This window comes from Clarias gariepinus, chromosome 4 (genome assembly GCF_024256425.1).
Source record: "Clarias gariepinus isolate MV-2021 ecotype Netherlands chromosome 4, CGAR_prim_01v2, whole genome shotgun sequence".
Taxonomy (NCBI): Eukaryota; Metazoa; Chordata; class Actinopteri; order Siluriformes; family Clariidae; genus Clarias; species Clarias gariepinus.
Window position 1 is genome coordinate 18,515,043 of NC_071103.1, and position 26,672 is coordinate 18,541,714.

General features: G+C 37.4%; 3 protein-coding genes across 4 annotated transcripts in view; 1 reads left to right on the plus strand and 2 right to left on the minus strand.

The window, feature by feature from the left end:
- The window catches only part of LOC128520658 (cathepsin K-like), a 287,992-nt gene that overhangs the window by 125,794 nt on the left and 135,526 nt on the right, over window positions 1-26,672 (plus strand). The gene's annotated exons all lie outside the window — the stretch shown is intronic.
- On the minus strand, window positions 446-15,484 carry bcan (brevican). The gene is made up of 14 exons (XM_053494973.1): window positions 15,360-15,484; window positions 10,333-10,415; window positions 9,599-9,973; window positions 9,163-9,337; window positions 8,868-8,995; window positions 8,498-8,791; window positions 7,499-8,386; window positions 6,272-7,312; window positions 5,580-5,687; window positions 5,228-5,386; window positions 4,632-4,714; window positions 3,609-3,753; window positions 2,606-2,788; window positions 446-2,387 (listed from the first exon to the last, which is right to left on the minus strand). The coding sequence occupies exons 1-14, from the start codon at window positions 15,362-15,364 to the stop codon at window positions 2,293-2,295; spliced, it is 3,762 nt and encodes a 1,253-aa protein (XP_053350948.1). The 5' UTR covers window positions 15,365-15,484; the 3' UTR covers window positions 446-2,292.
- On the minus strand, window positions 21,964-26,581 carry isg20l2 (interferon stimulated exonuclease gene 20-like 2). 2 transcript variants are annotated; one of them, XM_053495000.1, is made up of 4 exons: window positions 26,516-26,581; window positions 22,897-23,628; window positions 22,604-22,804; window positions 21,964-22,267 (listed from the first exon to the last, which is right to left on the minus strand). In XM_053495000.1, the coding sequence occupies exons 2-4, from the start codon at window positions 23,494-23,496 to the stop codon at window positions 22,157-22,159; spliced, it is 912 nt and encodes a 303-aa protein (XP_053350975.1). In that variant the 5' UTR covers window positions 23,497-23,628; window positions 26,516-26,581; the 3' UTR covers window positions 21,964-22,156. The 2 variants fall into 2 exon arrangements, with proteins under 2 accessions (XP_053350975.1, XP_053350976.1); XM_053495001.1 differs by lacking the exon at window positions 26,516-26,581 and adding an exon at window positions 24,150-24,395.

Below are 26,672 nucleotides of genomic sequence, written 5' to 3' on the forward strand. Positions count from 1 at the left end.
GCAGACTTCAACAGTTCTGAGAATTATTACTTTTCCCCAAAAGCAACATGAGAGAACGTTTTGACGTAATATTTTGTCAAGTATATTTTGACAGAATTGATTTGTTAATTGGAATTGTGGGAACAGTCAAATTAATTTCACAGATTTTTGGTCTTTTTTCTTTAATGAGTAAATCAGTGAATAAAAATGTTCCTCTAATTAGAGCTTAAATAATTAGCATGACGTACATCAAAGGTTGTTTGTTAACAATTATTTATCATCCATAATCTTTATGCCTTTTATAAAATAGTTTAAAAAATATACAACCATATAAGCATTTCTAAAATTTTTACCTGCTTTTATATGCCTATTAAAATGTAGATCTTTATGAATGTACTGATATGAATGAAGATGGACTAAATGAAATAAAATAACAACATAAGCACAAAAGACTATATAGCTGACACTGTTAGTAAAATTTATTTTCATCATACTTTTTTTTTTTTTTATAAAACTCCATAACAGTTAAAGAATCCTACAAATTTAGCAGTATGGCACCATAATATCAGATATCTTGACTTAAAAAAAAACAAAAAAACAAACATAAGCGCATCATAATAAGCAGATAAATAAAAAATGTTTATGACAATTCTTGTTACATTAGTAGTTTTCGTTTAAGTTCTTCAGGGTCTATTCCAACTACATTTTCCAATGGAAAAAAAAACAAGCCGCAAAATAAATTACCACAAAAGATTTGTGTATAAAATCAGTAAAGTGCTCCACAAATCTAAATGAGGGAACTTGTGGCACTAATTAGTGTATTAGTAACACATTCACAGATCTATGCTTGATAGCCAATTTAGTAACATACATTAAACTAGTGTTAATTTTATATTTTAAATAAATCCTAAAAACTAATGTTACTAGATGTTATTTTCCCATATTTAGTAAGAATAGTGAATCTTATACTAAATAAGACAAATTTGCAGATTTTTGTGTTATGAATCTAATTTTGAGTAGAATTTATTAATGTTTCTAAACAACAATTAATCATTATTCCTCAAAAAAGTGTACACTTCATCTGAATGAAATGACACCAAAAAGTGGAATGAAGAAATACGTTATTTAGGTCTGTAAAAACATCGTTATTTCATACGATGGTAAAAACAGCTTCTATAAAGTATAGATTATTCTCAAGAGAAAATAAGAGACCTAAAATACTGAGCACCAAATTATGTGAAAATGTAAAGCTTGTGTTTCACAGCCAGGCACAATAAAACAATCTTACTGCAATTAATGGTGTATGATTCTTCAATAGCCAATAAATTGTTAAATAAATTGACTTATTGTTGACTTGTATACTGAAATATCAAGCCATTTTTTTGGTACTGTAAAATAGAGGCTCCCAATTAAGAGATGTACAAGACACTAAAACTAACATGTTTTCTGGGAATCCATAGGCCTGATTTGATGCATTCTTATCAGAGATTTAACCAAGTGAATGGTTGATTATAAATGTATACTGCATGGCTAAGGAGCACAGGTTTTACTGTGTGCAAATGTCAGAATGACAGCTGCCAGAGAGCATTTTTAATCTCATTTCCACTGCTTCATTCTTTAGATGAAGTAAGCCATGGCCTGCCACTGCTAACCTTTTTTTCTCCACATTTACTTAGATTAAATGCGAAATCTGTGCACTTTATTTAATCCCATCTGATGTTTTTTTTTTTTTTTTTTTTTTTTTTTATGTGACGAATTAACAGCCAAAGACCCATAATAAATAAATGTTTTTGTGATTAAGGCTAGGCCACTAGAAAGAAGCTGTTACATTTTTAATTTCTCACCAGTTTTTTTTTAGCAATGGGAAGTTTTCACTCTGTGCTCCATTCACCCTCGCTATGTCGCCCTGCCTACTGGTGGCAGTAATGGGAACTTTCAGCAGGATGAAACAAAGTGTTTAAGAGACAGTGGCATCAGTTTAATTCAGACCAGCTGAGGTTAAATAGCATTTTAAATTTTGCTAGTGCTTTAATATGTACCTCTGTTGTTTGGAAACTGTGATTTGTATTTACTTAATGATTGGGTGAAAATCATGTTTTCTTTGTGTCATAGAATTACAAAATATGTAATTCAGTGTCATATTCTACAGAACAAAAGGTAAGAAAGAAGCTGATGACTGGAGTAGAACAAAGCAGGTGTGATGCGAAAAGGCATTTTTGCTTGAAACATTGACAATATAAATGATGAACAATGCAGGTCCCCTAAAGGAAAGGTCATGAAACTTATAAAAAGAAAATGCAGAGGCTGGTTGGTTTAAAAGCTCCACCAGCGTGGTTTTACTTTTTCTGTGGCTTCTTGCTTCTTTGCAGAGGGCAATGTAACTTGTTTACTACTTAATTCCACCGTTTCTATTACAAAGACAAAAAAAAATATTTTAATTACCAATGAGAAATTATTAGCTGTAAGCACACAATACATGTACATTTTAATAAAACATTGAGGAGAAAGGAGGTATGAAAGAAATGGTGATTATAAGCCTATTGAAGTCATTATAAACCATATTCTTTAATAATCTTATTTAGAGCAGTCAAAAATATTAGCCATCATTGGTGAAACTGTTTCTTACGTGGTGTACAGGTGATCTGTGGCTCCTCCCACCGTCCATTGCTTTGGCATCTGATAATGGGGTTGTGTCTCTGAAGGAAACCCTCCTCACAGTGGTAACGCACCTGAGCGTTAATCGCATATCGAGCTTGTCGTTCACCAAACTGCTTAGCATTCAGGACAAGAGGTGGCAGGCCACATACGGCTGATTGAAAAAACAAAAACAATATATGTATATGTATTCAAAAGTTAGTCCCCCCCCCTCCCTCTTTAACTGTTAATTCGTTAAGTATTGTTTTTTTTGTTAATTATTGTTCATGTGTAAAAATAATCAAAATGTTTTTGGCAAATACAACCTCACACAAACAACAACATATACACTTTTTTCACTGTGCAATTATGTAACAAAATTGAAGCCAAATTAAAAAACAGGTGGGCAAAACTAAGTACATTCAATGATTCAATAGCTTGTACTTGTATTTGAACATGTAACATGCTCAGTAAGGCCTGAGATATAGCTCTTTTTTTCCTAAACATTGCACAGGCTGACCTTGGAGTGAATGCGCTAGGACGTCCACTGTTGGGAAGAGTATCAACTGTCTTGAATGCTTTCCACTTGTAAATAATCTTTCTCACTGTAGAATGATGAACTCCAAATTGTTAGCAAATGGTTTTATAACCCTTTCCAGATTTATGTGCAGCAACAATTGCTTTTCAATGACAATTGTTTATGTCCTTATGTGTAAGAAAAAGTTATATGTTGTTGTTCATCTAAGGTTTGCCTAATACTATTTATATTTGCCTAATACTAAGACCCACTATGATCACTAAGACCCACTATGATCACTATGACCCACTATGATCACTATGAAATAATGCTATCATGCGCTCATACAATCTGTTGTTTTAGCTATTATTATTTGCTATTCACTCTTATTGCAGCCAGATTAAAACTGAGTAACCATTTATTGAAGAAACACACTATGCAAAGTGTTACATGAAACTTCACTGGATGGCATACTCACTGGTGCCTTTTTTGCAAGTATAGGACAGATGGTAGTTGCATGGCACATCACTCCAGCGGCCATCATCATGCCATACCATCACCACACAGTCCTCTCCAGATAGGAAATAACTATCAGGCTGACCACGATACCAGTTTTCATACAGCTGAGACAGAGAATAAAGAAACCCATAATTAATAGTATTACACATAAAGGAGGTTTGGAGCCAATGTCCATGTTGAATGAGTTTGTATGAAATTCATAACCTTTACAAGGTTTCCTTTTTCCTGTATTTGAACTTTTAATGTGACCTTGACTATAGGCAATGTTAATTGTTGAATACATGACAAACAGTGAGGACACACTGATATTGTACATGCTTGAAGACCCAAATGTACTGCTTAGGATGCCATACAAGTTTACTAAACACTTTAGGTGAAAGGGTTGTTACTTGCATTAAAAACTGAACAGCCGTCAAAGACTGTTGCCACAACAGATTACATACCAGAGATAGAGGACAATATCCAGTCAGTTAACTCTTCTACAAATGAGGTAAAACTACCCACAAAAGTATTTTTTTAGATTGTTCATATGCACATTTTATATGATGTCATACACTGAAACTGTCATACACTGAAACTTTATTTATTTATTTTTATTTTTTGTACATCCGTTACTATTTTCTATGCACTGCAGTATACTGTACAGTATGTCTGTGTATTGTAAAAACAGAATGTCTGTTTTAGTGTTTTGGAAACAGTACAATATTGAAAGAAAGATTATAGCAGAAAGAAGAGCCAGTCTGGTACTTTTACTTTCTCACAATAATAAAAGTTTAAATGAAAGCTGCTACAAAACAGGATGTGGGGTTTTAATCTGGTTTTGCAATCACTAACACTTTCAGGGAGAAAGAAGGCCTATAGAAATAGCATATAACAAGCGCCTTTCCCATCACCTCACACTGCAATTAACAGAGAGGGCTGTAAGCTGCACCAGTGGGTTACCATCTCAATTCCTTAAAACAAAGGGCTACACAAAGCTTACCAGCGGGTTTCCATCAGACCAGCGGAAATCACCCTCAATGGTCCTGTCATTAAGACCAGTCCACTGGTACTCCCTGTACTTATCTGTGGAAGAAAACCTGGACGTGAGTCACACATCAAATGCCTTAATATCATCATGCTTTCCACCCTTTAAGGCATTACTGCTTCTAACTCTGGCTTCAAGGGACCTTGTGGGTATCATCAAGCATGATCGATGGTTTGCAGTAATGGCAGTGGAATCATGTTGTTTGAATCCAGACCAGTCAATCTATATGAAATATGGCAAGTTATTATTAACACGTTTTTTTCCCCTTGGTTATAAATCATATTTTAGTATGATAACTTTAAAACATTATAGGAATTACTGGATACTGCTAACAATTTTTGTGACTGCAGTCTGGAGCAATTCCTAGGACTCCTATTTTATAAACATTACAATTTTTCTTTATTGAGCTTAATGTAAAATGTTTAAAAGGTGATATATCTGTGTTTATTATTTAATTTCATACTGCAAAGTAATTACATAAAAAAAAAGGAACAACCAAATTATTTCACGTTAGGTACAGTAAGCATATCTATAAGTTAGTTAAGACCTACGGTTAATAAAATATTGCTCTTCAGGTGACATGACAGAGACCAGGTGACCGCCAGACATCCTACAGTGCTGCTCTGCCACCTCCCAGCTCTGACGTTTTGAAAAGTGTTTATAACAGTTGCCTTGGAATTTTTCCCAGCCTGGTTCACACTGCTCCAAATCTAAGTAAGACAATAAAAAGCATGTTTGAAAATATTTCAGACATTTGCAGTATAAGTCTTACCATTCGATACATCTATAGGTTGGTGACAATAAAAAGACAATGAAAAAATGTAAAAAATGTAGTTGGATATACTGTAGAAGGTGGAATGACAAAACTGCCATTATGTATAAATTTGATCATATGCAACTCACCAATTTGGCAGAATTCTCCCCCATATGTTGGCAGACATAGGCATTTGATGCTACTACCGACATCTATACAGGTGCCTCCATTAGCACATGGATTCTCCAAACAGCCATCTAAAAATACACAGTTCTAACTTTTAACTTAACTAGTTATTGTAAATAGGTCACTTATGCACTTCTGGTTCAACGCTAACCACATCTCACTGGTGTACAATGACACTATAATGACACTATAATTGAACTCAATGAACCTAATCTAATTTAATCTAATCGATTTATGCTCTGTAAGAAAGCCAAAATATTGTTAGTTGGTTTAAATTTTGCATATTGTATGCAGTTCCTGATAGCTGACAGTAGAGCCAAGTGTCAGTTTGTCCACTAGGTGGAACCATTTTATTGCTGGTGAAACTGTTGGCCAATGAAAAAAGTTAGGCCTTATGACAAAAAGGAAATATGTATGCCATGTCACTAGGATTTCTTTGCCTTTCTTTACAGAATGAAATACAAAGGTTGCTGTAACTGTAATGCTAATGGATTTATTAAGCATCTAAATGAAGCATCCAGTCTTTTTTCTTGCAAGCTCATGGATTTAGACGACCACAATTTCATTGTTACCCAGTAGTATGTTGTGAAAGCACCTTGAAATCCATAACCAGCTAATTAAATTGTAGAAAAAACTGTGATTTTACTCCTTATACCTGATATTCCTGTTCTGTCTAGCATTCTCTCTGCTGGTCTAGGAGGCAGGGTTATATGGTTTGTCAGGGTGGTCAGTTTATCCTCTTGCTTGCTGTTTGGAGGTCCTGTTGTGGGAATGGTGTCCTGGTCTTCACGTTTGTTCTCATTGGTTGACGTAGAAGAGGTCAGACTCTGTGTTTCCTCAGGGTTTTCAGTGATGGGAACTAAAGTAGGGTCTGACTCGATTGAGGAGTCTGGGTCATCTGTGGTTCCTGGTGTTTCACCACTGATCTCAACATCTGCCCTGAACTCCTGTGGTGGAGTAGGAGTGGTCATGGTGTCCCAGATTGGTGTTAGGGTGATATCTGGGATCAGTGTAACCTCCACAGCAAAATGAGTGGGACTGGAACTATTTTCAGTATCATTAACCTCTGTGGTGTTCAGGAGAAGCAGGTCTGTGGAGTTAAAGGGTATGATGGGAGTGGCATTGGGAGTGGCAAGTGGGACGTCTGTTACTAAAGACCTTGCTTCAGAAGAGATTTCTGTTCCTGATAAGTTATCGTCATGGCTAATGTTGTCTTTAACTGAGCCTGTCATGGATTCAGTCAGTGGAGTTGTCGGTGTCGGTCGAAGAACAGGCACATTTTCCATACTGTCCTGCTCAAACTGCTTCACCTCCTCCTTTATGATGCTGAGGACAGACAAAGTACTGCTCTCTGGAACGACAGATTTCACCTCCTGAGGTAGACTAGCCTCCACAGTTCTTGGCTTTTGGGTAATTGGTGTGCCCAACACATGAGGTGCAGATGTGGATAGATGAGTTAACATTAACATATTGTCATCATCGCCAGAACCTTCAATGGGCTCTGTTTGGTTTTCAGATAAATGTACAGGTGTTGCAGTCACACCTGACTCATGATCACTGTCATTATCGGCTGAACCAAGAGACTCTACTGAAGTAAACTGAAGAGATTCAACTGAAGGATGTGCTGTTTCTTGCTCCATTTCTGTAGTACTGGAAGTGGGTGTTAAAAGAGACTGCTCGTGACTTTGCTCAAAGCCTGTGAAGATAATTAAATAAGCCAGTTTTAATTATTGAGACATATACAGGTATTAGTGTGACACTGTTAATAGAAAAAAGAGTAAAAATGTTATTTTCACTCACATTTGCAAATTTACTGATATTTTACTTACAGTAAATGCAAAAGAGATAAAATTCTTTTCACAGTATTTTTGTTTTTACTTACTCAGTGTAGGCCGACTTAGAGCTTCCAGCAAGGAACCCTTAGTGGTAGTGGTGTTAGATGAAGAATATTTATAAGAACCTTGACTTAAAGTGACATTGGGGGTAATCTTCTCTGTGAATTCTGTAGTTAGTTCACTTCCAGAGCCCTCGGTTGTTTCTGAGTAACTGGTCTGAGTTTGGAGGTCTAGTTTTAATTCCTGTGCCACAGTGATATTACCTGCTTGTGCTTTCACAACAGTTGTATGCTCATCCACATGGCTTTCATCTTGATCATCAAGGTTGGTCTCAGGCAGGGATTTAGATCCTTCAAACTCACTAAACTCATACAGTGGCTCAGAGTTGTTAGCTGTGGTGTTTGATTTACTTTCTGAAAATGCTTTGTATTCCACTTCCACTGGCTCCAGTTTGGTATCTGGCATTGACTGATAGTCTGTGTGATTGTCAGGCTTCTCTCCTGAAGTGGCTTTATGATTCTCTTCATCTTGGTCTTCTGCTGACTTTGGCAGAGTCCAGCTGGGCTCCAGGTGTATCTTTGGCACTGCTTCAGAGTCGACATGCTCCGAAGGCATTTCTTGCCAGGAGCTCTGAGTCGGCTCAGGTTTCTGTCCATAAATTGTTGGAGTGGTGAGGATATTTCTGCTAGCAGCGGTTGTATAAATTTGATCAAATGTGGATGGTGTAGGGTCATGCTCCTCTGTCTTAGCTGTGTGTTTGCTGGAGAAAGAGAAAATCTCAACAGCCCCTTGAGCCTCATTTTCAGTCTTCTGTGTCACATGACCTTGACTGAACTCCTCTTCTGTGTCAGCTAATGTCACAATGTCCTGGGCAACATCGTCTGTTTCTGGGAGCAAGTCATCGAAGGGGTTGACAGTTTGATAATTAGGGTTTGCTGTAAAAAAAAATAATCAGATATTATGTTACTGCACAAAAACAAGAAACATTAAATTGTTTATTTTAAATAAAAATCCTTAAAATATTCAAGTAATGGCATTCTTGTTACCTCTGAAGCAGTAGGCATCATAGCGAGTGTGAGGAGCTGGAAAGCCTGTCTGATTGTTGTAGCGGTAGACTGTTTTAACGCCAGGTTCAGGGCCTCCACACCTCTCTCGTGGGTGCACAATAGGATAGCGTACACTACCATCAGCTAGCCAACCTGGGCTACAGTGATCAAGACCATCATTCCATGCAGCATAAAGCTGACTTGTGCTGGCTAATTGTGCACCCTGTTGCTCACAATATACTTTAGCCTCGGCTAATGTCAAGCGCTGTGAGGTAGATCCGTAGAACACTTTGCCTGCGATAAAATAAATGGCCTCAGAATAGAAAGTTGGCAAAAATCTAAATAGAAATAATGAAGTATCATTATTTACCCTGGATGTTCTCAATGTAGCAATAAACATCATAAAGCTCGTCATGCTCCATCATGCCATAGCTGCGGACACCTGGCAGGCCATCCATATCGCCGAAACAGCCCTCACGCGGCATATGGATAGGATATCTGGATTTTCATTTAAATGACATTTTATGTAAATAGACTGGTATAAAAGTGCTTTGGGATATTATTATTGTCCATAAAAAATACAGTCCTAATGAATTATGTTTAAAAAAAAAAAAAAAAAAAGCAACCATGTCTAGACAAAGTTAGTTATATGGTAATTCACTGACCTGACAGATCCATCTGCTAACCAGCCAGCATCACACTGCTCATAGCCACTGTGGTATGCTGCCAGAAGCTGGTCTGGAGTGGCAATCTGGGCTCCAATATCTTCACATGCATCCTTGGCTTCACCAAAAGAGAATGCGTAGCGGCTAGAGGCATGCCGATAGTGAAACACAACGCCTAAGGAAATTCAGATTTCAAATGTTAAAAACAGAGAAACACCTAGTTTAGAGTATTCAGTAATAAAATCAATTACAATACTAGCTTTAGGGCTCACATATACAGTGTAGGTGAGTAGGTTTGTGGAAACACAAAAGTAGCAAAGCTGTCTAATTGTGGGCTAACAAAACTATGTGCAAAAACTTTTTTTATTAGGTACACAGGTAAAAATAATGATAGATCACAAATAACAAGCAATTTTCTAAGTGACCATCTGATTACCTTTTACTTTGATCTGAGCAAGATCATGAGCGTCCTCCAATCCCTGCTGGACCTCACAGCGGTAGAATCCTGTATCGTTGTGCCTTAGGCTGTCCAGCTGGAGAGTAAGATCATTTGAAGATGAGGCATAGTTCGGCAAAGAGGCCCGACCTTTATAAGGCTCACTGATTTTTACTCTCTCCCCTCGTGCCACCAGAATCTCATTCTCTCGTCCAGAGGACAGCATGCTCCACTTTATCCGTGGGTGCCCAGCAAGGCGGCCCGTAAAGGACACAGGTGGCAGTGACACAAGGCACTGAAGAGTTAAGGATCCTCCCAAAACGGCTGACACAGAAGGGCTGTCAGGGATCGTAACTTTCAAGATGCTGGTTTCATCTGAGTAAGATATGATGCAACATTTTACCATGGTAGCAAAAAATTTCTAAACTCCACTCTGGCATAAATTTCTCAAAACAGACATTTGAAGTACACAGGTTAATAAAACTTTCAATATCTAGAAGGAAAACCAGAATACAGAAAAATCACTTATTGGGCTTATACATTAAAGCTGGAAACAAATCTGACCTTGAAATTCTAATTTTAGCTCCTTCTGTGAGGAGCCTTAAACATATATTAAAGCCTCTGAAAAGGCAAAGCAGTAAAAAAAAAAAAAAAAAAAAAGTGACCTGCAGCCCCATGCATTATGCGTTGAGCCTCATTAATCATAGCATAGTCAGTATGTGGAGTTGTCACACCTGTTCCTGGTGCAGGGACAGCAGAGGACAGCAGGACAAAGGGACAGATGGCACACAGTAGCAGAGACAAGAGCATCATTGATCTGAGAAGGAAATAGGAAGAGCAAAGATGAAGTCAATCACTTTCACAGTAATATAAATGCCTTCTTAATGTGGATAAAAACAGAAACCAAAAATTTAGGTCACTTTAAAAGAAATTATAGTTTTAAAATTTGATCCAAATTTTTAAACCGTGACAAAAGGGGTACATACATGAAAATGTTATAGAGTTTTTATTTAAGTGACTAAAGCATGCTTTCACATGCATGTGTCCAGAGTGAATAAGAGAGAGAGAGAGAGAGAACAGAGAGCTAAATTACGTGTATGTGTTCTTTGTGCCTTTACGGTTGCCAGATGAAAGTGATTCACAATCTTCATATCCTTTAGTGCACGTTACACATATCAGGACAAATAAAGCTTGCTTAATAAGAGAATTAGTGTATTAAAAGAAATATTAAACTGTATATATGTATGTTAAAAAACACTTGGCTTAGGATATTCATTAGATTACCCTCTTTTTTAAGGTCTTGTCTTCCTTTACAGGAGTAAAGAAAGGATTTTGCAAAGTTGTCATTTATGTGGCATAATTTAATGTTTAAAGCTTTAATTTGAAAGCTTTGGTTTGGGGTAATTTTCACATTCACATATAACTGTTAATTTAGTGGTTGGTGATTACGAAATGATGGACCTGGCAACCCTGGGTGCTTTCCAGTTGGCATGAAGCAGGACTCAGTGGGCTTTTGGCGCTCTGGGGTGTGATCAGAATTCTGATGATCAAACTAGTTATCTTTACTCAACCTGTTTTGTGGCTCAGAGGTATTAAATCTCTATTTTCTTTGCTCAGTCTCCACTACTAATCAGTTTATCCTGCATCTATAATATACACCTCTAACAGAGTTAGATGAAAATTTTAAACTGCCATGAGAAGTTGCTACAGAAGACTGGACAAAATAAATAAAGGAAGGACCACCTGCTAGATCGAGTACACTAGCATTTGTACAAAGTAACTGAACTTCATGGTCATGCTGTAAAAGAAAATACAATAATCCTGGTGGAAAAGACATGAAAAGATACTGCACTTGTGGACATGCAATCTTGTTGAATGTGGCACTTCTGCTATCAGCGGTTGTAAAAAAAATTTTATCAAATGTGGATGGTGTGAGGTCATGCTTTTCTGTGTTAACTGTGTGTTTGCTGGAGAAAGAGAAAATTTCAACTTCCCCTTGAGCCTTATATTCAGTCTTCTGAATCCTACCCACTTTGTGGGACATTTTGTGTGATATGAACTATTTGCAGGATAAGCCTGCATAAAAATAAAGATAAAAATAAAAATTGGCAGGTGAAAAACTCTGTGGTTTTGTTATTATGTTCTGTAGATAAATAACAAGATAGTCAATGAGTAGCTACTGTAGCATAACCTACAATGCAACATTTACAGAACTGTACATACAGGACAACATTTTCAGATTATTACATTTGTCTACATTTCTATATATACAAAAACATACACAAACAGGACAGTCCATTTAGCCTTTACTTAAGTTGAGGATGAATATACTGTACAACATAATTATAACAGTTTATAATAATTATAGTAGCATGTAGTGTAATTACAGAAGTTTAATCTCTACTCTTCTGTCTTTTTCTGTCTCCTTTGCAGTCTTGCAGGCTTGTACAACTAACCATATGTAAAATTAAAGACTTCAGAGAAAAGATGATCCACTAGACTTAGGTACTGCAGTCTAATATTGCTCATGACTGCATTTAAATTCAGTTTAGCAACCTGAATTATAATTAAGCAAAAAAAAAAAGACAGGGATCCACAGGGATACAGGTAGGTTGTGATAGACACCCTATTCTACTTCTTACTGTCTCTGTCTCTAAAGTCCTAAAATGTTGATTCTGGTTTTAAGAATCACCTAATCATCCAAATTCACTTTGAGAAAAATATGATTTCTGCTCTTAAAGAAAGTATATTAATCTACAGATCCTTATAATTGCACTAGCTTTTCTGCTTTGAATACACAGGACAGGGCGGTGCCACAGTAAAAAAAAAAAACATAGATAAATGGTGTATGTCTGTATAAAGGAGAAACAAAGCTCAGTGTCACTGATTCTGTGTGCACGAAAACACCAGGCACAGAATAGCAGGATTTTAAGGATCCTTAATAATAATGTTATTAAGGATCTTAATAACAGCATCTAAATATTATACTGCTCTTTGGAAAAAATGTGGACAAACCAGGAGTTGGGGTAGACAGAGAGTGTGTGTGTCTTAGAGCACTGAAAACTGGCATTAACAAAGTAAAAAAAGAGAAAGTGCTGTTCTAAGCAGAAAATCATGGGGTGTGTTACAGTCGTCCTCACCAGAGTGAATCTTGGACATAATGCCCAGCTTGGGCTTGGGGGAAAAATTAAAGAGGAAGATATAATTTTCAGTGGCAGTTACCAGAAAACCTCAGAGAAACTAAAGAAAAACCAAATGCTGGGAGCGACTCACCTAAACTTACAATCAAGCTGCCAGCTATCTCCCCATTTATCTTAATTTCTCTGCCCAGAAAATGTGGTGCTTCCTCTGTCTTTCTTTCTCCGTCTGTGTAGGCTTTACGAGATTGTCTGGTTTTAAATTGTTAATGAGAGCATTGGACAGTGAGCTTTGATCTGCATTTCTGGTCCTTGAAGTCATTCCTCCTCAACACACTCACTGCATGGCCCATAGCCATGCACCACATTTCCACAATCCGATGGAAAGGGAGCCAGACTGCTTGTTTAGAGGGTGAGCAGTGGAAAGCACAGTCCCAAAACCTCAGGAGCATTTAGACTGAATACTGAATGACTTTGGAAAACTGCAAGTCAATGATAGAGGCCAGGCTTCCTAAAGGGTCATATCAGGATGATGAGGAGGAGCAAGGCGAGCAAGGCATTAAATAGGAGTGAGAAGTGTTGCGTTGCAGTTGCATCAGATAACAACAGGCCACAAGATGCATTTCACCCGCTTTATATACTTTATATTCTTTCTATGGAGTGTTACTGTACAAAATACAGAGCATGGGTTCTCCACATGCCATTAACACTGTGGAATGAAGCTTTGTCTACTGCACTGCTAGAATTCTCAATCTCAACCCATTCTAACCATGGCAATTCCTCAACAAACACTGTCCACCCATTCTAACCTCAGGTCCTCAGTAATATATATATATATATATATATATATATATATATATATATATATATATAACTTTTTTTGGGTAGACCTTGATTTATATGGGACATTCCTCAGCGTACGACCAGAACTGCATTTATTATCTACAGTGCATGATAAATGGGCTCTAAAATATTCTCCTTGTATGAAGAAGGTTATAGGAATAATCTGAATATTATAAAGTAGGACATTAGACATTAGTTTGGAGGCTTAAAGAACTAATTGAGCAGAGCCTTGTGAATGAAAGTACACTATATTTTGTGGACATTTGTCCATAACATCCATATGTGCTTATTGAACATTCCAGTTTCAATATTCTTTTTTAATAATATACAATCAGACTTTCTACAAGATTTTTTAGCATGGCTGTGGGTATTTGCATTGGTGAGGTAGGACAATGACGCCAGGAGGTCTGGTGGGACTGTGAGGTTGTGGTCAGGGCTCTGTGCAGCCATTCGAATTCTTCCACACCAACGTTAAAAAAAACATGTTTTCTTGTACCTCACATCATGTACAGCAGCATTGTCCTGCTGGAACATGGTGGGACCCCTAAGTTCTTTTGAAGATAAATTATAATGCTACAGCATACGAAGACATTCGTTACACTTATATACTTCCAATTTTGTAGCAACAGTTTGGAGAAGAACTACGTAATGGTACTGTATGATGGCAAAGTGCCCACAAACTTTTGGCCATATACTGTAGTGTATATGAGATAAATTACATGTTAATTTTTTTATATTAAAATATCAATTGAAACAACGATTGGGGCAGAAAAAAAATTAAAAACTTTTTTTATTTATGGAAGGAGAGGCTGCTTGTGTAATTAATTATTATGGCAGCCTTGCATGTAATCAATCATATATGTATCCTTTGTTTTCACTATGAAGAAAATCTGTGAGTGTGCCTTAATACTGCTGTGGAGCTCATGATGCATGGGAATAGTTTAAAATATGAATTGATCTGAGACAACTGTAATAGTTATGTTTACAGTTACATACTGAACTAGCCAAGTAATAATATACATCAGTTTAGTTTAACACATTAAGAATGACTGAACTGGATTTGTTTTTCCTTGTGAAAAGATTCATTGTAACTAAATACATGCATCATATAAAAAGTAACTATATTAAAGCAAGAATTGGGAGAAATAAGAAGTCTTCATGAGATTAATCACAGGAGCACAGAGCAAACCTGCATTAGAGGAAAATGGGGACACATTCATTCGGCTGCAGATTTTTTGCACAGCTTTCAGGAGAGTTTCACTCTAAAATGTCAGAAACAGATGACCTTTCTCTAAAAAGAATGAATGAATTAAACAGACAGACTCTGAAATAGCCCCCACATTATGACCTACATAAGATAAATAGCCTATAAATAACACAAACAGGATGTTTTTTAAGCAATCTACTGTATCAAGAAGGGCCAGAGGAAGGAGGAAAAAGATATAAAAGGTTAATGAATGCTTATTTTTTTTAAAAAAAGGGGTAGCATCTTTACAGTACGTACAATCATACTCTTAAACACACTATAAGAATATTTTCAACACTTTAACCTGACAACACAACAGAAAACAAATAATAATTAATTAAGAAGAATAATGTAAATTACTTAAAAGAAAGAAAGAAAGAAAGAAACAAAAAAAAACTTTCAAATAATTTAGAAATATAACAGTTAAAATTAATATTTTAAATATGCTATAAACTTTCTGCATTGAACCTGTAACCTCTAGGTTAGTTAGACTGAAGAGGGGATCAGGAAAAAGGAAAAAGACGCTGTTACCTACCGCATCCCTAAACAATCTGCATTAAAGTAATGATGTTATACTCGTCTTCCGTTCTCTGCTTTTCTGTAGAAGAAAGGCGAAAGAAGGCGAACCTGTGCCTTGTGTGTGCACAACCCCAAAGTGAGCTGGGGGGAGACAGAGGGAGGAGAAAAGCGCGCGCAGGGAGAAGTGTGGAACAGCTCTCTCTCTCTCTCTCTCTCTCTCTCTGACAGGGAGCACTAGTAGACGGAAGTGGTATGGCAAAGTAGATTTCCAAAAAATAAAAAAATAAATAACGATAAGATGGAGGGCTGATTCGAGGAGAGCAATTTTCTGGAAGGTGTGTTTATCGACGCAAATGGAATGATAATGAGGAGGATGAGGATCATTCATTCATTCATTCATTCATTGTCCATACCGCTTTATCCTGTATAGAGTCGCGGGGGGCCTGGAGCCTATCCCAGAAGACTTAGAAGTACACCCTGGATAGGGTACCAATCCAGATGATGATGATGATGATGATGATGGTGATTTGAATTGAATAGACATTCAGAAAGCGCAGCCTCGCTACTGCTGACTCTCCGGCCAGCCTGGCTTATGTTACATCACATCAAATCTGCGTCAGTGGAATTAACCAAAGATCAGACGCACGCACACACACAAACTTTTCAAGTGTGTGTGTATATATACACTCTATCCTGCTTTATCCTGTATACAGGGTCGCGGGGGAGTCTATCACAGAGGGAAAAAGGCATGGTACACCCTGGACATGCTGCCAATTCATCGCAGGGAAAACACACATACTGTACACACATTCACATACTTATTCACACACTTTTGGCATTTTGAGCACGCCAATTAGCCTAATCTGCATATTTTCGGACTGTGCGAGAAAACATGTTTTTGCCATTTGTGGATAATGGCTCTCACTGTGGTTCGCTGGAGTCCCAACGCTTTAGAAATGGCTTTATAACCTTTACCAGACTGATAGATCTCAATTACTTTTGTTCTCATTTGTTTCTGAATTTCTTTGGATCTTGGCATGATGTCTAGCTTTTGAGGTGCTTTTGGTCTACTTCTCTGTGATAGGTAGCTCCTATTTAAGTGATTTCTTGATTGAAACAGGTGTGGCAGTAATCAGGCCTGGGGGTGACTACAGAAATTGAACTCAGGTGTGATAAACCACAGTTAAGTTATTTTTTAACAAGGGGGGCAATCACTTTTTCACACAGGGCCATGTAGATTTGGAGGTTTTTTTCTCCCTTAATAACGTAAACCTTCATTTAAAAACTGCATTTTGTGTTCAATTATGTTATCTTTGACTAATAGTTAACGGTTTTTGATGAGCAGAAACTTTTAAGTGTGACAAACATGCAAAAGAATAAGAAATCAGGAAGGGGCAAATAGTTTTTCACACCACTGTATGCATACACTATACAGAATAATTCCTAAAAATAGGTACAGTATGCCTAACTAGTAACCTTCCATCAGCAACCAATGTTTCTGAACCACTACTAGGTAAGTGCATCCGAAACGCATCAGATCATACTATTTTGTATAGAGCCTCAACGTCAAATGGGGCTTTTTTGTTTTATTGTTGTGCGCACATGAAAATAATACAAGCAGCTCACCTTCTAGCCATAAAGCAAATTAACTGCTCAAATAAACCACTCAAGGTTTCTCTCTCATCTCTCACTCTCTACGCCGTTTATCCTGTACAGGGTCATGGGAGGCCCAAAGTTTAAAGGTTGGGATTTTAAAAGTAAGCACCTGTTTGTTCAGCCTGGTTAAGGACACTAGTGGTAAGCAAGTCTCCCTGCTCTGATCGGGGCACTACTAGGTGAGGTACACCCTGAATGGCGTGCCAACCCACGCAGTAAACTTAAGCATACACACTGACATGGACACTTTGGAAATACCAATTGGTCTACTCCGCATGTTTTTGGACTGAGGGAGCAGACTGGAGTACCTGGGGAAAAGCCACCAAACACAGGAAGAACATGCAAACTTCATGACAGCTCCAAAAACAGTTGCTCCACAATTTTGCAAAATATGTGAATTCTTCACTTACTTAAGGAGTGGCTAACAATGCATAGACATACTGTAGGTCATGGTTTTCAGTAAAGTGTATTTCAGACAGTTTTATTCTGAAAGTCAAAACTGTCCCCACCAGACCTTGTATACAGTATGTGTATGTGTGTCCTGTAACAGTTATACTAGTTATCCCTTGGGACTGCTGGCCCTCATCCTGTTAAAATTTTAAGTCTAGTTTTTGCAGCGTGGCTCTTTCATCTTATCAATAAATTAAACAAAGTCCTTTTTAACTCACTTGGTAGTATTGTTAATCTCAGAATTAGTTCAAGTGCTTTTGACCTACGCCATGACGGCATTGTCTGGTGCACATCTCCCTAGACAACTGGCACTCAGAGAATTTTATCACTGATATGGCCTTTTGTACTTTTAAAGGATCGAAATTGTTAAAATTGCACAGATAAACGCATAAGCATTCTTGGTTTGGTAATGATAAAAAAAATTGTCATTGAAGTATTTCACTCAGGGTTACGCAGGGTATCAGATCTGTTATGTGGCGAATGTTTAGGGAACAAACTAGCACTGCATATTGCCCCAAATTGATCATCTCTCTCTCTCTCTCTCTCTCTCTCTCTCACACACACACACACACACACACACACACACACACACACACACACACACACACACACACACACACACACAAAGATATATGCCATTTCAAACATTTTTGTCATAGCACAGAATTTCAAGGAAGTTTGCACATTAAATTTTTTGAGGCAAGGGTCAGGTAGCGGGCAGACACTGAAAAAAAAAAGCACTGAAAAAAAGATCAAGGAACATTTTTTGAAATTTTTTCTTAACCTTAGATTCCTGTTTTTGGCTGGCAGAACATGCTTATCTGATTTCCCACCTGCAGAACTGCTCCCATCAGTTTCTGAAATACCTCATAAACCCATTTGATACCCACTATAATGCCCTAACAGAGCCACTGAGATCTCATTCTAAATTGATGTAAAAATTAACTGAAAATGTTGACCTATAAATGAGTGCTTATTATGCACATTGCTGATGTCACATGCATGGCTGCATTACATGAAGAAATTCTTAGATGTACAGGTGTTTCTATAAATATAGTGAGAGTATATTTTCATTCATTTATGTTTTATTCATTTGTTCAATCTATCCTGGCTGGAGTAATAGGAGGCTGTTCCATTCTATTATAAGTGACCAAATTAGACACCTAGGATTGGATGCCAGTCTATTAAACTATGCACTTACTGTACACACTTATACCCTAATCTATGCAGGTTTAAAAGGTCAGAGTTAACCGGAGAACCAGGAAGAAAGCACAATGAACAAAACTAAACAAAACAAAAACAAAATGTGGAATTACAAGCCAGTACAAGGTGTAGATTAAAGGTTTCACTACTGTTATAGAGCAAAGAACCATGTCATGTAACAGATTTTATGGAGAATCTCTGTGAAAATTAGTGGTAGTGGACTATGATGTATGGCGTGGTCAAACACAAATCCTGCAAATGTGTAACGGATCAGGTAAATAGAAGAGAAAAATCAATCATGGTCAGAAAAGCAACAAACCCTGATTATTACATTAACATGAGAGGAGCATGTATACTTTAAACTCTTCCTGTCCAACTAACCTGCCAGGCTTAAAAAAGTTAAAGTCAACATCCATCTTAGGTATGGAAAAACAGAAGCCTTTAATTCATTGATCTGTATGTAATTCACATCCATGCTGATGCCAAGCAGCTGACTCATTTGTAATTCAAGTCTGCAGACATGGAAAAAAAAAGAAATCCATTTGTGATTCATGTCTGTGGCAACAGAGGAACTGAGGTATCTAGTGGCAAATAGAATGAATGAGACTGCAGGATGAATCTGCCTGCCTGCAGCTGGGTTGTCCCACAATGAAGGCGGATGAATACAGCTTTGTATTCTTAATCATGCAGTCTGACTATCGGAGACTAGAGGAATTTAACATATAGGTTAAGTAGAGTCAGATGGGAAGACCAACAGCACAGAGAGACTTCCTTGCTACTAGTGTCTAGAACCAGGCTGAACAGACAGGTGTTCACTTTTAAGATCTCAACCTTTAAACTTTGAGGCTGGAAAAACTGAAGTATAAAACAAGATTTCCTGAGGATCCGAATGTTCCAGACAGAAGTCCACCAGCTGTGCAAGCACAGTTCTTCTGAACATATAAGAGTTGAAACTAATTGCTCTTCAGGTTTCTACTAGCCTGTTTAAGGAACTACATTGATTTTTATCCTCTTGAATATGACAAGTTACTCGCTGTACATACAACTAAACAGCATAGTGGCATCATGAGTAACCACACAGTCCTTAAGGTCCTGGTTGAGATCCTAAGCTTGGGCTACTTTCTATGCAAATATAACCTTCCCCAATCTCCCCCACCCCTGGTTTTCTCTGGCTTCTCCAATTTTCTACAACCTCTCAAACATATGCATGCATTGGGGATTGAACAGACAAGCTTGTCCCTAAGCGTGTATAAATGTAATTGCATGATGTGTTGTGAGGAACTGGCATCCCATCCAGGGTGTATTTTTGACTTCAGGAAACAATCCACCATCTACCACAACACTAACCATAATAAAACAGTTACTGGAATACTAATAAACGACTATTGCTAAATGTTTCACAACTTGAAATAAAGTGAATGCAATGGTTGTTCACAAATTATATTAGACGTGTACTTTCAATGACTTAGTTACTACAATTTGGCACTGACCAAAACTAACCTTGTCTCATAGACTGCTGTAGAGTGAAACGTTAGATCATTTTTCAGTCCAGAGAAAGTCTTTCCAGTAGTTTAGTGGTGGTAATTTATGCCACTCTGGTTCACATTTGGAATTGTGCCTGTTGATTTTAGCCCTCTGGGCAGCTGCTTAGCCATGGAAACCAATGTTTAACTACCAATGTAGAGTTACTGCAATGATGCTGCTTGCACAAGCTGTATGGCACTCAGTACTGATTGTTTTAGTCAAGGTTCAGCAAATTTGTTCTAGATCACTTTGGCTGAGTGGCCTAGTTTGCCATCAATTGCTGACCATAAGCTGCACAATAATCCCATAGATAAAATTTTATTTGATTGCTAACGTATGTATTGTACTGTATTATGAATGATGTGTTTAATGACGAATTTGCATTAAAACATCCATGGTAATGTACTGTATACGACGACTCAAGACGCATCTGTTTCTCCAGTACTTGAACTAACCCCCTAAAAACAAAAAAACCCTCTTCCCAGTTGTGTTAACTTAGTTATTAACCTAGTTAACCCAGTGTAAGTATGTATCCAATGATGTAAACTTTAAAGTTCTTTTTAGAAGTCGCTCTGGATAAGAGCGTCTGCCAATTGCCTAAATGTATACATTTGGCCAATTAATGCATTTGATAATTCACCCATCGAGAAATCAAAATTCTAATATACCAGTATTGTACTTGGACTAACAAAAAGCTGTGTTCTAAAAAAAAAAAAAAAAAAAAAGACTAATTATGTAACATTTACTTAATTTCAGACAGTTACCAAACGAACACATCTGCACACCATACAGCTTAGTGCATGTTTAAAAATAGGTCTGTCTAACTGGTACCCTTTCCATCAGCGCCCTCTGTTTCCAAACCACTACTAGGAAACTATGAACTTGCCTGAAAAGTGCCAAGCTTTAGCATACCACATCCAGAGTTGTGTCTGCCATCACCTTTAAGCAAGACCGAGTGTTCCAAACAAAATTATTTAATTTGAAGAAAATATAGGACAATCTTTAAATAAACTTAATGATATTTCATATATGATACATTTGTTCCCACTTTCAATAGCTTGGCAAGTAAAAAAATAATTTGGTGTAATGTGTGCTTAAAAAGTGCTGAACAACTTTTTCTATTTGACCACCCTGTGAAATTAGATGGCCAGTAGCTGACTCAGGACCCTATTTGGCAACTGTAAAGCACAGTTTAGCAACCACATATTACACAGGCTGGCTGACACCCAATTATCAAAGAGAAAAAGTCAGTGATGCATGTTATGGAGTGAATGGGTGATGTACGAGTAGGATTTGTGGGCAAGTAGGGCTGAATGGACGATTCATCGAAGCAGTGGTTCTCAACCCTGGTAATGGGGGACATCTTGTCCTGCATATTTAGTGTCTTCCCTGCCCCATCATTTCAGAATGTTTATTAGCTAATTACACTTGAACAACAAAACAAACAACAATAACACTGAAATGTGCATAACAGGGGGTTTTCAAGAACCAGGATTGGTAACCATAAAAGCTAGAAAATTCAAGCCACATTCTTTAACAAAAAAGGTATGAAGGGATGTGCAGACTAACCCACCCAGACATTCCCAGACATGTTATCCTGCCATCCTACCACCAACCCCTTTTCAGATGTACTGTACCACAAAACATCTTGCAAATCCCCTACCCCCAATTAACACAAACTGTGGGTACACAGAAATATGCCACAGCTAGGTTAAGCAATTCTAGAAATTAGAATGAGAACTGAAATCAAGGCGAACACACCAGATCTTTACAAAACACAGATTTCTTTTAATAAGTTGATTAACCAACAATGATGTTTAATAAACTATCATTGAAAACTGTGAAGGTAGCATAAAAACATAGATTTTTTTTTGTTGGTAATTAAAATCAAGTAAAACAAGGTTAAAATAAAGATCTTATTGTGAAACAGAGCTTTATTTAAGTAGAAGGCTTGGCATAAGCCAGCAGTTTTTTTTCTCTCTAGGAAGCAGTTTTTGAAGCCAAAGTCCTCTCCCATTCCACTACTACTTTTTTATATAGCTCCATGGTCGCTTTTGCATCTTCTACTGAAGAGTGGCCCTTCTTTCCCACCTGAGGACACAAAGTTTGATATTTTTAGCAAACGTCTCGAAGAAAAATGAAAACAATTGTAGCTTTAATTCAGTCCATGCATCTGGCAGGAGCAAAAATTCTACAAAACCAGGTTATGTGAATCTGCAACCTTCACTTGCACAGAGGACAAGAACATAAACATTTCCTAAATTATTGCAGTAAAGAAAGAACAAACTAGTGAAACTACATTGACCAATCATGGCAGGTCAGAAATACAGAACATGCATTAAGCCCCAAAATATTTCCAACTTGTTTGTTTACACAGAATGAATAAGCTATGACACCCCCCGCCCCCCCACCAAATTTCTGACAAACCTGTATATCCCTGTGCAACAGAACTTTTGTAAGCGTCTTCAGTCCAGCAGGTTGGTTCCCTGGCAGACCAGCTTTCCGATTCAGGATGGGAATGCATGAGGTGTCTCGCAAGAGGTGAACAGGATGGGAATAGTGCAAAACCTTAAAATCATTTTGGACAGCATGACCCACAACCACTTTCTCTCGAAGGATCTTTAAAATCTGTGGACAGATTAACAAGAAATACATTGTAGGCCAATGTATTGTGGAGTATAAGGGATTTAAGAAGATATAATGGTGCTTTATTACTTTACCTCTTTTTGAGCTTGTTTGAAAGGTGTAGCATTATGGAGATCTTTCTTTCTCACTCCACTCCAACGAGTGCGAAAGTCTGTGACTGGATTAACAGGCTTGATAAACTTGTCATAAATTACATCTCCATCATAGGATACTATGCTACAGCGAGCCAGCTCACTGCAATGACCTTTGGGGCCTGTCCCTACCATCTCACAGTCGAGCGCTACGTACTTAACTGGGTTGGGCAGTCCTGAACTGGATCCTGTTTTATATGTTGACTTTGAAGGCATTGTAAATTCCTTGATGGTTTCAGAGTTTCCATGGTGGTCCTGCATGGAATTGTAGGGATTGGTGGACAATTCAGGCTCGAGAGACGTAAATTTGGGAAAAACAGCTCCCGGTTGTGAGTGGGCCTTTCCTTTCCAATGCTTTTTGTTTCTTTTGAATGCTCCTTCTTGACTTTTATTTGTGTTTTGCTTTGTGTTGAGATAACCTCTATGCTCCAGGTAGCGCCTCTTCCTAGAAAACCGTTGGTGTCTGGCATTTCCACTGGCTTTCTCTTGGCCCATATCATGGTCAGGGCCATCAAACTTCAAGTTCAAAGTAATGCCTGACATACTCCAAGAGAAAAAATGTTCCAAAAGGGAAAAATAAAAAAAGCTCTCTTACAGGGTGGAGCTGTAAAGTCCAGTGGTAATGCTTAACTTAACTGCTTATTTTATCCCTTTGGATCTGGATGTTCTTTAAAGCTTGAAAAGTAAAAAAAAAAAAAAACAGACAGCACAATATTAATAAATGTCAAACTTATTGCTGGTATATTTTAACCATCAACCAAGAGCAGCAAAAGTTACTGAATGAATAAGTAAATAGTACCTTGGTTTTGTCATGGTAAAAAAATAAATTATTTGTTCCATTTATTGTAAATTTAACTTGTAAACATATAAACAAGTAAACAGTGGAAAACTGCTTACTCAATATTTGCACAACAATTAATCCACAAAAAAGCACATAAGTAACTTTCTTATTAGTATAAATAAAATAATAGTAAAAGAACTATCTATGACAAACAGTGAAACAATGATAGTTTAAAATAAGGGATATTTAAAAAACAATAATTTCAAAAGACTATAGCATTCACTATAGATGGCACACCACTGAAAAGTCAGTTTGGGACATAGGCATGTTCCTAAACAGTGTGACATCAAATCAAATCAAATCAAATATTTTCTTTCACTTTAGAGTTGCTTAACAGAGCAAGAAACCGGAGTACCTGGAGAAAACACAAGGCGAGAATCGATACCTCGCAGCTCCAGAGTTATTGGTTTGATTCCAGCCTACGGTTTCCTCCAGGTACTCCGGTATCCTTCCACAGTCCAAAGACATAGGGATTATTCAATTTGTGTTCCCAATTTGCCCACAGCATGTGTGTGTGCACACATATGCCTTGTAATGAATTGGTCTATAGAGGGTGTATCCCACATCCTGCACAAAATTTCCTGAGATAGGCTCCAGCCCCCTTGCAACTCCTGTACAAGATAAGTGTATATGAGTAAAAATATCCATATACACCGATCAACCATAACAATAAACCTGTGTAATACTGTTTTAGTCCAAAACAACTCATCAAACCATGGGCTCCTTTTACCTTTTAGGCTTATCAATGTATATGAAGATGTACAAAGTAGGCTCTGTGAAAATGTCAAGAGGAGGAATTACAACATCTTACAATACAAGGAAAACTGTATTAAATATTGAAACCATATTGTCCCCTTAGAACAAAGAGAATTGGGAGAGTCACCAATCTGAGCAGGTAGGGCATTATGAGGAAATGCCATCCTTAAAATGAACACAAGGTGCTGTGAATTGCACACACAAAAAGGTATTCACAAACACAGTGTAGTGACGGGGGCATAAAGAGAAAAAGTCATGTATAAAAGAGTAACTTAGATGTTACTAAGTTGTGCGAGCTCTAAACCCTGAGATATTTGCACTTTCTTTGCCCTCTCTCGGCAAGGCTACAATTTCCTCAGAAGTCAAAGGACAACTCATGGCACATTGCGCTCATTTTTTAAAACAATAATCACTGATGCTGCCTTGAGTGCCAAGGACTGCCAAAATTAAAACCAGGAAGTCCCTGCTAGCAGCAAATATAAACATACATAAAATATTCCATGATGCCTCTAATTGATTAGTAATAAGCAGGGTTATTTATGTTAAATATTTATTCCTCCATATTAGCATCGCTGAGCACCAAAAAAACAATAACATATATTCAGATAGTAAAAACCATATTGACTCTGCTTTTTTTTTATGCTATCTGAGGTGATATAAAAAGTTTTAAGATTAGCTCTGTTTACAAGCTCTGTTTTTTTTATGCATGTTCTCCGTCATGCACCTTAAAACCACTATTCACTAAGGAGTTCACTATTGACAGTCTGTCCCCCATGTACAAATTCTTGATGCACAATGTGGGGAAAGAGTCTTTTTCGGCCGTGGAGATGATGGGCTCTTCCACTTTGAAGACTGCTGCTTCAGCTCGGGATCGCACCCATGCACCCAAGTTTCATCACCAGTAGTGATCTTTGACATGAAGAATGAGGCAACTATGGCACGCTGACGGAGTTCTTGGCAGAGGTCGCCGCAAAGTTCCTTCTGCTACTGGGTCAGCAGCCTGGCGACAAACTTGGCAGCAACACAGTGCATGTTCAGATTACACATGAGGATTGCCTGAATTGTTCTGTATGACACACCATCTATGGCAGCAATGTTGTGGATTGTTTCCCAACGATCATGATGCACAATTTGCCAAATGGTTTAGATATTTTTGGGGGGTTTTGGCCTCATTGAAGGTCTTCCTGATCTCTCGTCGACTTCTAGTGATGTTCTTCTATGCTTTTGGCACACTGACCTATGATGGTCGGTGCTCCCTGTAACTGTGTGTCTGCAGCCTTGTGTTGCCATCTGTTGGTGTGTTACAAAACTAGTCTGGAAACTTTTTACACCACCTCGTATATTTATATCATTTTACAATATCAAATACAATTATATTTGAACAATAATGGTTTTAATTATGCTAATATTATTTTTTTGTCTAATTAAGACAACTACAGAATTAGTAGTATTATGTAATATTTAAGTACTGTATTAGACTTTATTCTACAAAAGGCAAACGTGTTCTTTTTAGATTCTTATGTCATTAGAATTGATTTAATACAGACATCAATTAGTTACAAGTAAATCTAAACCATTAGCGATGCAGGAGAACTATTAAGCATTTTTAAATCAACAAAGGAATACTTTTAATGCAACACTAATAAAAGAAACAAAAAACGACAACAACCTAAACTTGTTCAATTATACAACAAGGACTATAGTAGTAAAACGTATATTATTAGCTTCGTTACTACTGAATCAGCTAACAAGTTAGATTCCAACAAAATCAACAAACACAGGGATGCTAATGTTAACCTGATAGGTTAACAAATCTTTCGATTGTTCTCTGTTTGTTAAGCCTCTCATGCTACTTTATTAACTTGATATGTCTGTTTTGCCAAACGTGTCAGATTGGTAATCTTGTACAACAAAATAAACACATGGTAAAATTCGACATATATATATTTTTTTACACCGCAGTACCTTCCATATGCACGCGTCAGATTCTGTGCACTTCCGGGTTGGAGGGCAGTATTTCCTCATAGGCAGAATCCCAAACAACCTACAATTCCACATACAAGTTCACTACATAGGGGTGAAATAACACACACTACACCCTATGTAGCGCACACGTTTTAGC

Coding starts and splice junctions, on each gene's coding strand:
- isg20l2 (XM_053495000.1), bottom strand. CDS start 23,496: ATGTCAGGCATTACTTTGAACTTGAAGTTTGATGGCCCTGACCATGAT. Junction 22,805..22,896: donor TCAAACAAGCTCAAAAAGAG/GTAAAGTAATAA, acceptor ATCTGTCCACAG/ATTTTAAAGATCCTTCGAGA. Junction 22,268..22,603: donor TGTTGCACAGGGATATACAG/GTTTGTCAGAAA, acceptor TTGTGTCCTCAG/GTGGGAAAGAAGGGCCACTC.
- bcan (XM_053494973.1), bottom strand. Junction 5,387..5,579: donor GGGAGAATTCTGCCAAATTG/GTGAGTTGCATA, acceptor TGTCTTACTTAG/ATTTGGAGCAGTGTGAACCA. Junction 3,754..4,631: donor GGTCTGATGGAAACCCGCTG/GTAAGCTTTGTG, acceptor TCTCTGTCTCAG/CTGTATGAAAACTGGTATCG.